At 41.9% G+C, this 18,213-nt stretch overlaps 1 protein-coding gene across 1 annotated transcript in view; it reads left to right on the top strand.

The window, feature by feature from the left end:
• Positions 1-334: 334 nt before the first annotated feature.
• PANX2 (pannexin 2) overlaps positions 335-18,213 on the top strand; it is a 52,152-nt gene continuing 34,273 nt past the window's right edge. Inside the window, exons 1-2 of the mRNA XM_073573454.1 lie at positions 335-649; positions 959-1,265. Of these exons, the coding sequence (XP_073429555.1) occupies positions 1,040-1,265 (226 nt within the window). The 5' untranslated portion in view covers positions 335-649; positions 959-1,039. The remainder of the gene's footprint in view (positions 650-958; positions 1,266-18,213) is intronic.

Below are 18,213 nucleotides of genomic sequence, written 5' to 3'. Positions count from 1 at the left end.
ATACTACATTACCGAAAGCTATATCATATTTGTGTTATTAATAGATTTTTGCCATTAAGACTCTTTTCTGAGTGTTTTTTCAATAAGCACTTTACTACATAGATATTAACCTAAGAATCACAGAGCTGCATTGTACCAGCAGTAGAGGCCAATTTACTGTAGACATCAGGAATGAAAGAAAAAAAGGGAAAATCTATGTAATGGTAATGAAAAAGCTTATCTGATTGTGTAGCTGGGAGGAAGAGAGAACACATATTGTTGGATAGAGCAGTGAGGCTTGTAATGCTTCACCACATCAAGAGATCCCACCTCCTTTTCTGGAGCCTGCAGTAAATGGAAGTGCTATGTGTCTTTTCTTCTCTGTTCATATGGCCGACCAGAATCCCTATTTACTACCAATCCTCCATCCATGAGAAATGCCTTTCTCTATGTAATCAGGATGCACTGAGATTGCACGTCAGACAATTCCAGCTATCTTGTAGCATTAGGGACTGCTTTCGAGGCGAATGACAATCTCACGTCACTCATCCTCACTTGAACATTTGCCGGCTTGCAGGGACATGCAATGTAAGTTTTCGGTCTGCCTGATATCTGTAGATGGCAGCTCTTCTGCACATCATCTTTCTGAAACTCAGGGGATATTCAGCAGGTAAATATAAAAATATCTGCACATGTACGTATATTCATAAAAGAATTCTGCCAATTATTTAGCACCATCGCACTGCAGCGAAATGCACATGTTGCTTCTAATGCCTAAAGTCCTAATTACAATGTATTTTTTTTAATATATTTATATATATTTTGCTTTTCCTTATTTTTATACAGCATTAGAAGCGCCCAATATAAATGGGTAATGGATAGCAGGATAACATTTCCTATTCATCCACTGCATGTGTTTGTCAAGTTAAATAAGTGATGGACGGGTATATTTTCATGTTCCACATATATTTTCTCACAGACTTGAATTCTCAGAACCAACAGCAGTTACTTCAGTAGCTGGTGACAACACATAAAAGCAAAGAAGAAATCACAAACGCTTATGCAACATATCATCGATAACCATCCAGACATGGCTACTGCTTTGCTAGCTGGAGAGAAACTGAAAGAATTGATCCTGCCGGGGCAGCAAGATGATAAAGCTGGATCTTTAGCAGCTCTCATGGTCCAGCTGAAATTGGAACTGCCCTTTGACCGAGTGGTTACCATTGGCACAGTTCTTATCCCCATACTCCTTGTAACCTTGGTCTTCACAAAAAACTTTGCTGGTAAGTGAGATGTGATGTCACCGATGTAGACTGTCCGTTATTAGATGACAATTCTAAATCCTTGATATTTTAATAAGTCTATTTTTATAAAACACACTATATTGTTTAGATATGTCAATCCAATATAGTAGTCATTCTCGTAAGTTAGAAAAAAAATTCACCATACTCCATTTGTCATTTTCCATTAATTTTCCATTTTGTGACTGAGACTGGATGAATTTCTTGCTGTATGTGTGGATGGGACAGTAACAGAAATGGGGATGTGATTATTATTTCTGAGATACGAAGGTTTAGAATAACTGAATTGTTTAATGTGATTAGATTATAATTAGACTTGTGCATCCTTAGAGGTGAATTGATACAACGATGTAGCAGCTTTGTAAACCTTCTAGGCAAGGGGTGGGCAATTAATTTTCCTAAGGGGTCTCAAACGACTGTAAAGGGGCCCTTACACATAGCGATATCCCTAGCGATGTCGCTAAAGCGTCACCGATTTTGTGACGCAGCAGCGATATCGCTAGCGATATCGCTATGTGTGATACTTACCTCTGACCGGCTCCCCTGCTGTCTGTCGCTGATCGCGCGAGATCGTGCAGCTCCATTTCTCGTCAGGCGCTTCCTGCTGGCGCCGACGAGCGACGTGTGGACGCGGGCGGGAGGACGTCAGGATCGCCGCGTCTGAAAGGTAACTAACGACCGCTGCTGCGTCGCTATATCGCTGTGAGATCTGCCTGTGTGGCAGCTCACTAGCGACCATTTAGCGATGCACCAGCGATCCTGATCGGGTCGCATCATTGTCGGGATCGCTGGTGCATCGCTAAATGTAAAGGGGGCTTTAGACTGTTACTGTTGTGGAGGGTCAAAACAACGGATTATAATTGTTTTATATTGATTTTTATCACTTAATTTGAGCAGAATTAAGTCTATTTACTAGCTGCTACCATTAATACATGATATGATAGGGCTTATTGTGACATGTGTTCTTATCAGAAACAGCTAGACAAAACCATATAATTTACTGCTTTTTATAAAGTTTATTATGAACAATAGGTCATACAGCTGTCGGTCAGTCATTGTACCGTGATCAACAGCTTACAGCACAATATGATGCCTCTACAGCCCCCACACATAGGATAATGATGTCCCTACACAGCCTCTCACACACCATGATGTCTCTTCACACAGCATGTCACCAAAGAGCCCCCCATGCAGTATACTATCCCCACACAACCCTTACACAGTATGATGTCCCTACATAGACCCCTATACAGTATAATATTCTCACAAAGCTCCTACACAGTATGTCCCCACAAAGCTGCCTAAAAAATGTCCCACAAAGCCCCTCACACAGTATATCTCCTCACAAAGTATGTAATCACAAAGTCCCCCACACAGTATGATTACCCCACACAGCCCCCTTTCACAGTATAACATCACTACACAGCCCTCTACACAGTATAATGTCCACTAAGCCTCCCTGCACAGTAAAGTGTCCTCACAGGGCCCCCCTAAACAAAGTCCCCTTACATGGTATGAAGTCTCCAAACGGCCCCCCCACCGCCCTATACAGCATGGTGTCCTCACCCGTAAATCAGTAGTACACGTGAATATAAGGAACTTTGCAATATATCTAATTAGAATCAGCTTCTTTCCCCTACTGGACTGATCATTCCATCTTAAAATTCTCAATTCTTGGTTAGAGTCTGTCTTCAGTGGATACAGATTTTCCCATTATTATTATTATACATTTTTATAGCGCCATTTATTCCATGGCGCTTTACATGTGAAAAGGAGCAAATATAGACAAGTACAATAAACATGAGCAATAGAAGACACACACAAGTACAGAAGAAGAGCCGACCCTGCCCGCAAGGGCTTACAGTCTACAGAGGATGGGTGAGGATACACTAAAAGACGGTAGAGCTGGTCGTGCAGTGGTTCAGTAGACTGAGGATCATTGCAGGTTGTAGGCTTGTCGGAAGAGGTGGGTCTTCAGGTTCTTTTTGAAGGTTTCCATGGTAGGTGAGAGTCTGATGTGTTGGGGTAGAGAGTTCAAGAGTATGGGGGAAGCATGGGAGAAGTCTTTTATGCGGTTGTGGGAAGAAGAGATAAGAGGGGAGTAGAGAAGTAGATCTTGAGAGGATCGAAGGTTGCGTGCGGGTAGGTACCGGGAGACCATGTCACAGATGTATGGAGGTGACAAGGTTGTGGATGGCTTTGTATGTCATAGTTAGGGTTTTGAATTGGTGCCTCTGGATGATAGAAAGCCAATGAAGGGCTTGGCAAAGGGGAGAGGCTGGGGAATAACGGGGACACAGGTGGATTAGTCGGGCAGCAGAGTGTAGAATGGATTGGAGTGGTGCCAGAGTGCTAGAGGGGAGGCCAGAGAGTAGGAGGTTACAGTAGTTGAGACGGGAGATGATAAGGGCGTGCACTAGTATTTTTGTGGTTTCATGGTAAAGGAATGCATGGATCCAGGAATTATTTTTGAGTTTGAGACAGCAGGAGGATGCAAGGGTTTGGATATGTGGCTTGAAAGAGAGGGCAGTCAAGGATCACCCCGAGGCACCGAGCATGCGGGACTGGGGAAAGTGAGCAGCCATACTGAGATAGATGGTGACAACTGGTTCCCTTAAAGTTCTATGGAAAACTGTTATTTCAGTAGAACTTGCAGCAGAATGTCTGCTTCGAGCTCTTCCCTTTTCCTTCCCACTCCCCTCTCCATAGAATCCTGTAGGCAGTAACTATCATCCTTTATATCAGTAATGTGAACATCTTTCTTTGATAAGATATATTACAAAGTTGCTTATTTTGTCTGTGTACTATTGATTTATGAAATAAAAACAAGAACAGCAGTTAATTTTTAAATGGTCAATAGTGACCTTCGTGTTAAAAGATGTATTTCATGCAGATCCTTAAAACAGTTTTCCTTCTATTAACTGTACAAAAATTATCTAGACACACAAAGCAGAAAACATTTGGGGGAGAATATAAAACAGAATGAGTAAGCAGTAGCACATTTCTGATGCTAAAGAACTATACATGTTTGCAGAGAGTCACACTACTCATACTTTTTAAATTACCATTATTTTATTCTAAAGGTTAACGTTTCTCCTTGTGAAGAGTGATATATTTTTATGTAACCTTGAATAAAAATATTCCCCACATTATACTCCTCGAGCAAAAATTAGCCCCATAATGTGCTACCAAACAAAAAAAATCCATTTGTTGTGATCCATTAATAAGAAAAAAATGTTTCCATTCTGTACCCCTGAATAAAAATATTTTACTCACTGGACCCATAACCTCCAAAAAATGCCCTACAAAGTGCCCCCTTGAAAAGAAAATCCCACACTTTTCATGACAATTACAAAATGTACCCTACAATGCATCCCCTGAATAAAAAGTGCCCCAAATAAGTACCTGAATAAAACTATGGACAGACAAATGTCCAAAAGGACAAAATAATCTACTTCTCTTCCACCATATGCACTAGCATTATTAAAACATCTGTTTTATGAAGTATTATTTTAATGAATGACATGATACTAAACACACTAAACACATTATTAAAACACAAATGAGGGACTTTAGCCCTAATGTTTGGAATTTCCATTATTGCTGTCTAATTGAGCGCACTGTTCCTCATCTCTCCTATCGCCGTAATGGTTATGTGATTGGTCAGGGGCATGACTGTAGGGGGTGTAGGGTTTGGAGACGAACTTAGATGATGGCGCCTAGTAGGCCCAAAAAGTACCTTTGGCTCTTATGAGAAGACCAATACTATTAAAGGTCCTGTGAGAGTTGGGGGCCTTGTTTGAGATGTTGCATTGAGGCCCACAAGCTTCAAGTCATCGTTGATGGTGTATTTGCAGTACACTCCACCTTACTTGTGCAAGTGACAATCACTGCAATTGTTAAAACACATACATACAAGCCCTCCTCAGGAACATTTCTCTATTAAACAAGATTCTGTGATAGGTGTTAACAATTGTGGTGCCTGTCACTGGCACAAGTACACGTGTATGTACTGTAGACATACCATCAAAATATCTATTGTAAAAATAGGAGAATTTAGGAATAGTGCTCTCGATAAGACAGTAATACTAGATTAAATGGGCAGTTGCCTTTCAGAAATGATTTCCCAATATGCACAGTTCATTGTTAAAAAAACAAACAGTGCTTTACTTACCCAATTCATTTACAGTACGCTGTTGTGTACCTGCAGCAGTGATATGCAAATTGTCTCTTCAGAGAGAAAGAGTACTAGAACTCCAACTATTGGAAGTAGCAATCCTAAAAGTCATTATCGATCTTAACAAGCCTTGTCATATGACTTAGGCTACCGTTACACCTAGCGATGCACCAGCGATCCCGACTAGCGATATGACGTGGTCAGGATCGCTGGTACATCGCTAGGTGGTCGCTAGTGAGCTGCCACACTGGCAGATCTCACCAGCGACATCGCTGGGGACGGGGATCGCTACTTACCTGTCAGACGCGGCGATCCTGCGTCCTCCGGCCCAGCTCCATGCGTCGCTCGTCGTCACAGCAGGAAGCGCCGCAGGAAGTGGCCGACGAGGAATGGTCCAGGAGCTTCTCGCGCGATCAGCGATAACCAGCGGGGGAGCTGGTCGGAGGTAAGTATCACATGCAGCGATATCGCTAGCAATATCGCTGCAACGTCACAAAATCGGTGACTTTACAGCGATATTGCTAGCGATATCGCAGTGTGTAACGGGGGCTTTAGAATAAAAGTAAAACGAGAATCTCAATTTGCCGACACAGTGTTTTATAGTGCTGCCCCTCATCAGTGCAAAGTATGAGAACTGATATGGCTAGGTGAGAGGCTTAAGACTAGGATCTAAGAGGTAACAAGTCTCCTTGTGGAGAGTGACAATCCAAGCCTGTCATGTCAAAGTGAATAGACGTATACGCCATGTTGTCTCCTCTGGGAAATGTAATATGCAAATTGCCTCTTAAGAGAGGAAGAGGAGGAGAACTCTAGTGTTCACCTATTGGAAGTATCAATCCTAAAAGTCTATTTCGACCCTTTAACAAAATTGCCATATATGCAGCAGTGATATCATGTCAACATTACTACAGCCAATCACCGAGCACTGTGTCTCGTTCCATGTACATTGGCAGAGCTGTTGAGCTCAGTGATTGGCTGCAGTGATATATAAATCTGTGGCTCATAATGTGCTTTTAATTAAAATATGCCCAACTATATTAAACAAAATATGCACCATAGTGTCCTTATGAATATAAAATGCCCCTCACTGTGTACCTTGAATAAAAACATAATTCTTTTAAAATGCATTTGTCCCATCTGTAAAGAGTACTGACAACACTGAACTCTGCTTGGCGACCACTGCCACACAAAAAAGAATTGACCTCCTTTGACCAGGCATATGGCATAATGACCTTACAACCCCATCTTTACAGAAAGCACTAAATGGTGGTAATAGCTGTTACTTACCCACATAATATATGCCAAACTGTATTTGGGACAAAAAAGTCCAACTCTGAAATACTCAGGAATGCCCCCAAAATGCCCATAAAAGCCTAAATACAGCCCACATGATTTTGGTAAGCACCACCCTTTATTCAACATAGGTTGCAGTAAAATTGGGAATGTTGAAAAGTTTGATGACTGCCAGGTTGAGTGAAGATAAAGTGTACTATATTTAAAAAAAAGATTGGGTTCAATTCATACAAGCTTTTAGACCAGAATTCTGGAGTAAAAATCTTTGAAGTTGCAAAATTTTGGAGCTACACACAGCTGTGTAAAAAAAGTTCCACTTTTGGTGTTCTCATGCCATTTTTTCGCCCTGCTTTGATAAAGTGGAGTAAGGCATGTACCTCTTAATGAATCAGGAGTGTCTGACTCCAGCATGCCTCCTCACCAAGACCAATGTGAACAACACCAGTCCTGATGAATGGGGACCAATGCCTTTGTGAAACCCCCAGTGCACACTTATATTACAACGTAGCTTTGAAATTCAAAAATTGTGGAAAAGCTGGATGACCACCTCTGTATTTGTAGCCTCCACCTAGGAATAATATGAGCAAAACATTTTTTTAAAGACTCACAGAAGAGAAACCATGAACAAAAAAGATGCAAATTTCATTTAACCTTCTTAAAATATTGTAGTGTGTTCATAAAAAAATTACGATACCTTGTAAGACTCAGTATTTTTTTTCCTGATTACAAAAAAGTATATTATAAAAAATCATTAGACTTACAATATTGATTTTTTAAATGGTGTTTTTCTTAATAGATTTTCTTAATAGTTCTTGTTATTCTTATATATTTAGAATATATACAGGCAGTGGTAATGTGACCACTTTTATGGTATGGTCATACCAACTTCTATTAGTATTTGGCTATGTTAAGACAATGGGCCATTCACAACCACAAATTGTGGAAGTGACAGTGTTCTTCTGCAGCCCTGTGTACTTTGCCGCATCGTAGATGGGTGTACAAGTTATGTACTATTGGGCATAATAGAAAATAAGAGTCTCATTCACTAAAGAGATGACATTATGACCCAATGGTCGCTAATATGTGCTACCCCTTTGACTTACATTAATCGGTGTGATGTCTGCAGGTGGTTTTATTTGTCAGCTCTTTGCTTTGATGTAGCCTAAGAGTCAAAAAAATGTCATATGGCAACCAGAAAGAAAAAGAACATTACAATGTGCTCAAGTGAAGATATTTCCAGTATGTTGCACGCGGGTAGCACAATTTCCAGTGTTAGTCAGTGCGCATTTTTTCACTTGGACTATAGTGAGTAACAGATGACATTTTTATGACTCTGAAGCTAAATGGATATAAGAGCAACATGCACTATTCTTTCTGAAGAAAACAGTGCATGTAATGGCAGACAACTCTGCGATGTGGACAAGCTGCCTAAGCATACATTCACATTTGCAGTTTGGTGACATATGACTGACCTAATGCTTTCTGTCTTAATTTGAGCAAAACGGTAAAGAGGCCCATCAATTAAAGGAGTGTTCTCAAGATACAGTATATTTACACCTCTCTCGACCCCCGACCTCCTGTTTTGATGGGTGAACAGCTCTTGAAGACTGACAGTATGGACTAGCGGTACAGTGACATTGCTCGTCCGCACTCCGCACCCTCCCATGCTGCTAGCAGAGGTAATTTTGTCTCTGCAGTATGGTAGAATTGAAGAGAGTGCAGAAGCTGGTGAGTTCCACTGTTTTGGCCAACTTCATAGTGGTGTAAAGCAGAGAGCCTGCTTGCGTTGCGCTCCTTGCCTAGGAAAACACAAGGTTGCATGTAACCCAAGCAACGTGCTATAAACTGTTACATTTAAAATCCCTCCATTCTTGAGAACAGACAGGATTTTAAATATGTAAATTGCAAAGTTGCTTGTTTTTAAAAGCACTTTACAATTTTACTAATTTCTAAACCTGAGAGCACCTCTTTAATGGCTGCTTATACGGGCTAGTTATTACTACAGTTTGCATGCTCATGAACAATTGGAAAAATGTTTGGAGAGGTGAGTTTGTAGCATTTATGGCCTCATCTAAATGAGGTCACCTTGTCACAAATTGATCAAAATTGTAAACCAAGTACCTCACATTTTTAATCTGCACAGCTACCTTGGAATTAATGTATTCATTATTGTATAGTACAGTTGCATAGTGTTTGCATAGCTTGTATATTTGTACACAGTATATGTATGTCAGATGTGAATCTATGGCTTTCTCACACCTGTGGCAAAGAATCAGTTTCAGTACTTTCCTATACATATCCTAAAGAGGTTGCCCATCTTTCTTTCTTACTTAAATGCATGCAATTGGGGCTTAAAATATTTGCAAATGGGTTTCATTGAAATGTTTGCACCGTTTGCCTCCTTTAGCCACTGTATTACACTGTCCATTACTGACTGCAGAATGAGTTAATGGGATTGGCCACATCTGCCCTAAGGTTTGCTTCTTAATAATTGCTCCTCAGCGAGCTCCCTGCACAAAATATGACCTTGACACTGTCCCTCATGTGGTATACATCACATATCCTCCACACTACCCTCTCCTACAAAATATTGTCTCCACACTGTCCACTCTTATGAACTATAACCGCCACTATCTGCCCTTATTAGCTATAGCCATCACATTGTCCATATCTTAAGTGTCCCCTACAAAACTGCTGGCCATATTGGGCCCATGTTTACACTGTCACCTCACACTGTGTCCCCACTATACTGCCCAGTCTCTATACTGTGTCCCCTACTCAAACCTCTGCCTTGCTGAATATTGTGCACTCCATGCTGTGCTCTCACACGGTCTTCCTATGTTGTCCCCTTTCTATACTGCCTCCCCAAACACTATCCAGTCATTATACTGTGACCTCTCACACTATCCCACCCCACACTTTTCTCCCAGCACTGTACCTACATATCCCACCCCTACTGTTCCCTTATATATTCCCAACCCCATACTGGCCAATCACACTACACCCCCACACGGCTCCCTCACACTTTTCTTCCCCATACTGTCCCCTCATGTGCCCTCCCATACAGGCCCCACACACATTCCCTCCCCTTCATACTTTTCACCCCTATACTGTCCCCTCAGTTTTCTCTCCTCATACAGTTCTGTTGTGAACTCATTTTCTGGTTTAACTCTGGCTTCTGGTGAGGGTGGTGGAGCTGGCTGTGTTGACAGAGGAGTCGTGAGTTCTCCATCCGGGCTCCCTCTAGTGGTGACAGTAGGTAATGAAGCTGATCTAAATGGCAGAGACCTGCCACCTGAGGAGGAGGACTGTGAGTGGACATCAGGAGTCTCTAACAGGATTTAAGACAGTTGACTCCCTAATTTTGTGCTGGTGATTTTCCTGCCCTCAGGTTCTGGTTTCCAGTTCTGTTCCTGCCTTCTCAAGCTAAGTGTGCTTTGCTATTTTTTCACATGAGATTTGGTCTGGTTTACTCAGTTTTTGTGCTGAATTTCCAGCTGGGGCTGTGCTGAATTTCCATTCTTATGTCTCTGTTTATGCCAGTTGCTTTTTGTCCCTGATCAGATTGGTGTCTTTTTGCTCTGTCTTCAGAATATACCAGAGTGCTGATATAGGGAATTGAAGTCTAGCGACTTCAGGGTTTTTTGTTATCAGAAAGTGTTGGACATTTTTTGGCAGGGTTTTGTGCATGATTGCAGACAGCATCTTTCCTTTCCTGTCCTTTCTAGTTAGTGTGGGCCCCATCGTTTGCTCAGCCTATTTTTCTATCTGTGTTTGTGTTTTCATCTTGTCTCACCGACAATACATGTTTGGGGGCTGTCTATTGCTTTGGGGTCTGCTCTGAGGCAGTTTAGATTTCCCCTTTTCTTGCTTTAGGCTTATTTAGTTCTCCGGCTGTGACGAGGCATCTAGGATCATCGTAGGCACGCTCCACGGCTACTGCTAGTTGTGTGGATAGGATCAGGGGTCTGCAATCCGCTTAGCTACCAACCTCTCTGGTTTTCTGTGGCTTCAGCTTGTTTTTGTTTTTCCTCCTCGGTGACTCATTCATAGCACAGTTCCCTCACCCACTCCCCTCATACTGTAACCTCACACTTTTCTTACCATTTTTTTAGTTGATGTTCTACAATTAAGTTTGGGTGGAATGCCTGTATAATTTACGTATTATAACCAATATACTAAAATTTCAAGTATTGCAGGAGTAGAGGAATGTCTGAAATGTCCACACTGACTAATGCAATGGAAAGTGCTATGTGAGGATGTTATAAATCACAATGTATTTAATCTAAACTCTTGTCCCCATCTTACCAATGTGCTATACAAGCAGTCTAAACCAGTGAGAATAGCTGTCACGGTGCATGGATCTGACGAGAAGTGGGAAGGAGAACAGTGTATGCAGCCTGAAATACTGATTTTGCATTTTTCACTCTCCACAAGCTCAGACTAGCCTATAGGTTTTCATTTGAGGCAGTACAAGAAAATAGCCCTCAAGCATCATTTGGTCTGCATTCTATGTATATAGAGGGCATTATGTATTTAGAAGGTCTTTTATATACAATGCAGACAATGATGCTACAGAGATAATTTATCATCTTGTCCACTGGTGTGCTGAATGAACAGCGAGTTACCTAATATCATAGCTGGTCCCAAACATGTACGGCTAAGTACCCACATTGCAGAAATGCTGCGGAAATGTCCGCAGCATTTCCGCAACTCCCCACCGCGGGTAAAATGTGTTGTGAATTCCCTGGCTCTGACTTCTGAGCCGAAGCTCCCTCTGCTCCCTCCGGTGGTTACTGGAGGTAGTGGAGCTGGCCAGATTGACAGAGGGCTGCCACCTGATGATGATGATGACGATTGGAGATCTGGGGTTGCTGATTGGAGTATTTAAGTTTGCAGACTTCCTGCAATCCCTGCTGGTGATTGCTTTCCTGTGCATTCAGAGGTCTTATGTCTCCTGCCCTGATCCTGCATTTGTTCGACTAAGTGGTTCATTTGCTAATCCTTTGCATCTGATCTGGTTTTTGTCTCTCTCTGCTTGTTGTGCATGTTCAGCTTGCTTCTTTGGGGCTGTGCTGGACCACCGCTCCATATGTTACAGCCTGTGTCAGCTTGTTCAGTCCCCTGTTATATTGGTCTCTTTTGCTTTGCTCCCAGTTCATACCGGAGTGCTGATATAGTGGGGGCGAAGTGTGACTTCAGTGTTTTTTTGTACATCAGACGTGTTGGATTTTTCAGGGTTTTTGCGTGATTGCAGACAGTGTCTTTCCTTTCCTGTCCTGTCTAGTCAGTTTGGACCCCATCGTTTGCTCAGTCTATTTTTCTGCCTGCGTTTGTGTTTCATCTTGTCTCACGGACAATATATGTTTGGGGGCTATCTATTCCTTTTGGGGTCTGCTCCGGGGCAGTTTGGATTTCACCTTTCTTGCTTTAGGCTTAGTCAGCTCTCTCCGGCTGTGCCGAGGTGTCTAGGGCATCGTAGGTACACTCCACGGCTACTGCTAGTTGTGTGGATAGGATCAGGGGTCTGCAATCCGCTTAGTTACCAACCTCTCTGGTTTTCTTGTGGTTTAGCCTGTTTTTGCCATTCTTCTCGGTGACCCATTCATAACAAAAATGCATGCGGAATTCGCATGCATTTTCCTACAAAACTCAAGCGTTTTGCAAGCGTTTTTCGCTTGCAGAATGCTTGCGCTTTTTCAAGCGATTTGAAGCATCGCATGGAAAAGTGATTGACAGGTTGGTCACACTTGTCAAGCATAGTGCTTGACAAGTGTGACCAACTTTTTTACTATTGATGCTGTCTATGCAGCATCAGTAGTAAAAGATAGAAGTTAAAAATAATTAAAAAAAAATAAAAAATAGGGATATACTTACCCTCCGTCGGCCCCCAGAGTTGTCCTGCCCCTCATTGGCGCTGCCGGCAACTTCCGTTCCCAGGGATTCATTGTACGAATGACCTCTGATGACATAGCATCACGCGAGACCGCTACGTCATCAGAGGTCATTTGTGCAATGCATCCCTGGGAACAGAAGATGCTGGCAGCGTGGTTGAGAGGCGGCAGGATTCCGGGGGCCGACAGAAGGTAAGTGTATCCCTATTTTTTATTTTAATTCTATTTTTTTACAGGAATATGGTACCCAGGGCATGGAGGACATAGCTACATGCGTAAAGTGAGCGTTTCAATGCAATCCTATGGCGGCGGAACCGCCGCGATTCAGCAGAAATAATGGACATGCTGTGGATTTTACCTCTATGCGATTCCGCAGCAGTGAAATCCACAGCATGGGCACAGCAACTGCAGAATCCCATAGGATTGTATGGGATGTGTTTTAACTAGCATTTCTTAAGCGTTTCCGCGGTATTGCCAGTGTGGAAGCACTTAAAAAATGCAATGTGGGCACACAGCAGTAAAGTTGTTCTAATATTTAGCAGATTTGGAGCCATTCTTCTAGGGAACCTGTCAGAAACTTCTACACCCCCAAACCATTTATATGTCTGTATAATTAACTAAAAGATAACTATGTCAATCTCTTTATGAAACCAATGAATGCAACAAATTGTTATTGAAGTTCTGTATATATGTGTCTAGAAGTGCATTGGGGTGTGTCAATGCACTTACAGCTCCTCAGCCTCACACTCACATATTCCCTGCCTTGTGCCACTCTGTTATGGTTGCTTGACAGGTCATTGGCTTTGATACATGTCAGTGAATACTGCATGAGGCTGTGGAACAGTCAGCACATAGTCAAGCCCCAATTCACTTCCAGACACATATACACAGAACTTCAAAATAGGATATCTTGCTGATGGAGGATCTCTTTGAAGTCAAACAGGGATCAACTTATTTTTAAAGAGCTACACAGTCATATAAATGGTTTGAGACGTATAACTTTCTGACAGATCCCTTTAACTAATTCGGAACCTCCCATAGATGATAAAGGTCCAGGCAGTATGTAATCTTCTCTACAGTGATGTCTTAAAAGTAGAGCAGCTGCATGCAATCGTGCAGCTGTTGAAGAGGGAAGCCATCTGTCAAACACAGCCAAATTCCCCATAAAGAAGGCAGAAATGGTTTATTTCTTTCTCAGCATTCCTGATCACTGTTTACACAGCGCTAAACAAGCATTGTGTACATAGCATATAGGAAGTGCTGACATATAAGAAAGTTGGTCATGTGAACGCTAGGTGTATAGAGGGAGCAGGAGATGCTGGGTCCTAGGAGTCCCGGTAAGCTCTATTGTGCAGTTTATAGTATGAATTTGTCCTGTAGTTGGGGCTAATATACCAGCCATATTTGCACGGAAACTTGGGTAAGAATGTTGAAATGGTCTTCAAAGTATATATTAAAAAACCTGTAAAAAATGAATAACTATAAAGCCACTGCCAATCCAAGTTCCTGTTGCAAGTCTCACCTTGTCGAGAAAAAAAACAGTGTCTGATAAATAGAAACTGTTATGGAAAGGAGAACTTTAAAGTGTACTTCAGTGATCCTTCTTATTATAAAAATAGATGTGAAACACAGACAGGTTATTTACCGTACTTTATTTCCCCACCAAGATCACCCAATGTCGTCAAAAATAAAAAAGAAGAGGATACGAAAATACCATAAAAATTGACACTGCAAGTATTATGAAGAAAAGGTGCAAACATTATTTGAATATCCAAATGAGAAAATTTTTTTACAGCTCTTTATACTGCATGTACAGTGAAGGAAATAAGTATTTGATCCCTTGCTGATTTTGTAAGTTTGCCCACTGACAAAGACATGAACAGTTTATAATTTTAAGGGTAGGTTAATTTTAACATTAGGAGATAGAGTATCAAAAGTAAAATCCAGAAAATCACATTGTATAAATTATGTAAGTTTCTTTGGATTTTGCAGTGAGAAATAAGTATTTGATCCCCTACCAACCATTAAGTTCTGGCTCCAACAGACCAGTTAGACTCTCCTAATCAACTCATTACCTGCATTAAAGACAGCTGTCTTACATTGTCACCTTTATAAAAGACTCCTGTCCACAGACTCAATTAATCAGTCAGACTCTAACCTCTACAACATGGGCAAGACCAAAGAGCTTATTAAGGATGTCAGGGACAAGATTATAGACCTGTACAAAGCTATAATGGGCTACAAAACGATACATAAGGCGCTGGGTGAGAAGGAGACAACTGTTGATGCAATAGTAAGAGAATGGAAGAAATACAAAATGACTGTCAATCGACATCAATCTGGGGCACCGTGCAAAATCTCACCTCGTGGGGTATCCTTGATCATGAGGAAGGTGAGAGATTAGCCTAAAACTATACGGGGGGAACTTGTTAATGATCTCAAGGCAGCTGAGACCACATTCACCAAGAAAGCAATTGGTGACATATTACGCCATAAAGGTTTAAAATCCTGCAGTGCCCGCAAGGTCCTCCTGCTCAAAAAGGCACATGTGCAGGCCCGTCTGAAGTTTGCCAATGAATACCTGGATGATTCTGTGAGTGATTGGGAGAAAGTGCTGTGGTCAGATGAGACAAAAATTGAGCTCTTTGGCATTAACTCAATTCGCCGTGTTTGGAGGAAGAGAAATGCTGCCTATGACCCAAAGAACACTGTCCCCACTGTCAAGCATGGAGGTGGAAACATTATGTTTTGGAGGTGGTTCTCTGCTAAGGGCACAGGACTACTTCACCGCATCAGTGGGAGAATGGAAGGAGCCATGTACTGTGAAATCCTGAGTGACAACCTCCTTCCCTCCGCTAAGACATTAAAAATGGGTCTTCCAGCAAGACAATGACCCAAAACATGCAGCCAGGGTAACAAAGGAGTGGCTCAAAAAGAAGCACACTAAGGTCATGAAGTGGTATAGCCAGTCTCCAGATCTTATTCCCATAGAAAACGTATGGAGGGAGTTGAAGCTCCGAGTTGCCAAGTGACAACCTCAAAATCTTAATAATTTAGAGATGATCTGCAAAGAGAAGTGGATCAAAATTCCTCCTGACATGTGCGCAAACCTCATCATCAACTACAAAAAATGTCTGACTGCTGTGCTTGCCAACAAGAGTTTTACCACCAAGTATTAAGTCTTGCTTGCCAGAGGGATCAAATACTTATTTCTCACTGCAAAATGCAGATAAATTTATATAATTTATACAGTGTGATTTTCTGTATTTTATTTTGATATTCTATTGCTTAATGTTAAAATTAACCTACCCTTAAAATTATAGACTATTCATGTCTTTGTCAGTGGGCAAGCTTACAAAATCAGCAAGGGATCAAATAATTATTTCCTTCACTGCATGAAAAAAATCTGAAAATGTGGGGAATGGCAGTAAATGGCCAGGTATTGAAGTGGTTAAACAAACGCACAAGAAAGATATCACAGTGCAGACAGTTACTTTATAGGGAAATGATCAGCTGATTTGTGCTGCTCAAGCCACAGCATCAAGAATCAGCCTTGCAGCCAGGTATATATTTCTCTTTTGCTCCGGTGTGTCACAAAAAACATAATTTGAAGATCTTTTTCCAGTGCTGAAGCAAGCAATTGACAGGTGGCTCCCCCAACCTGTGAAGCAAGCTCCTCCAACCTGTGAAGATGGCTCACCAAACCTGTGGCGTGAGCCCCACTCCATAGAATCCCTAGCACCTTCTGTCATTAAGGCCAGGATCACACATGCGAGAAACACGGCCGAGTCTCACATGTTAATACCCGGCACTGCCGCCTGCACTCGGGAGCGGAGCCTGGGGCTGCATGTATTGCTATGCGACTACACACTCCGATTCGAGTGCCGGCGGCAGAGTATTAACATGCGAGACTTGGTCGTGTTTCTCGCATGTGTGATCCCGGCCAAACACTGTATATGGCAGCTGGCACCAAGAAGTTAAAGAATATGGTTTTCTTTTGACTCCACTTCTTTCCCATTTTATAGTAATTCTTTGCTTTATCTCTCAGGTATCTGTACATTCACTTTCCCTTAGGGTGTGTGCACTCGCTGCGGATTCTGCTGTGGATCCGCAGCGGTTTTGGTCCTGCGGATCCGTGTACAGTACCATTATATCCTATGGAAAATGGAAACCGCAGTGCAGACGGTGCGGATTTTTCCGTGGGGATTTTTCTGCGCAGATTTGCTGCGGTTTCTAATCCGCAGAAAGAATTGACGTGTCAATTCTTTCTGCGGATTCAGCTGCGGTTTGCCATCTCCTCCATTGTAGAGGTGATAAACCGCAGGGCAAAACCGCAGGCTAATCCGCAGATAAACCGCAGCGTGTGCACGCACCCTTATAGTATCATTATTAAGATTGGTCTTTCTAACTAGTGACTGTCTTCCTGGTAGCTACGGTCTGGTCCAGAGGATGGGCACAAAACACTCAATTCTCGTGCGAGTCTCTCGCAAGAAAACCTGGCACTGCCGCCGGCACTCAGAACGGAGCGTGCGGCTACATGTATTTCTATGCAGCCGCACGCTCCGATCCGAGTGCTGGCGGCAGTGCCGGGTTTTCATGTTAGAGACTCGCACGAGAATCGTGCGAGTCTCTCGTAAGTGAGTATGAGCCCTATATGTAATATACATTTCCCCACGGCCATGGGTGCTCCAATTTTATATGGACTATTTTACCCTTCTGCTTACATATCATCCAAGGTCCAATATTTACCGGATTTTTATAGTGTAGATTTGGTGCAGTTTCTTTTAAATACAAAACATAACAAAAGTATACATGATAGACTTATTTTTTTATATAACATGTTTCTGAACTAAAAAATCTCAGTGTTTTAAAGCTCACAGGGTGAATGCTTGTTACTTATTATAAGCCCTGTAAACATGCCACCAATCACCTGATGAATGAGCAAAGCGGTCGTTAATCTGGTGATAATGGTGACTTTTATGCCAACATAAATTACCCTTTGGATGTGCTGCAGATAAAATGCTGCTGTATTGGGACAGAACAATCGCATTAATGGTTGTTGTTCTTTTTCCATATAGTTTTTGTCAGCCTGTGGAAACGGGGTCTTAAAGAACCCGAATCGACCTGCATTTACATTTACAAGCCAAAATAAGTCATGTAAATGGGCCCTTATAGTCAATAGTGAGGGGACACATATAATTAATACCATACACCTAATCGCTTATTTAATAATTTTGAAGTGCGCTGTCAGATCACATAGAAAACTGAATGATCGGTGCAGGGCAGAAAAGGAAGCTGTGTAGGTGGCTATTAAGAAATCTGTCTGATCGCAGCTCCGTGGTCTCTTAATTCTATTTGCATTATCAGCGTGATCTGTATAGTCAGTGAAATGCAGAAAGGGAGCTGAGTGCTGTGTGCGAATGACTTGAGTCCTCCCAAAAATACACATTAAGACATAATAGTGGGGCCTGAGGAGGTAAATAAATCACAAGACTACTCAGTATAAATCCCAGAGAAGTTTTAATTATTACGTATATTTTCTTATTCTCTGATCTCTAAATATGGT

The sequence above is a fragment of the Dendrobates tinctorius genome, unplaced genomic scaffold (genome assembly GCF_039654945.1).
Source record: "Dendrobates tinctorius isolate UK_male_01 unplaced genomic scaffold, ASM3965494v1 ptg000035l, whole genome shotgun sequence".
NCBI lineage: Eukaryota > Metazoa > Chordata > Amphibia > Anura > Dendrobatidae > Dendrobates > Dendrobates tinctorius.
This window is presented reverse-complemented; position numbering and strand designations above follow the sequence as displayed.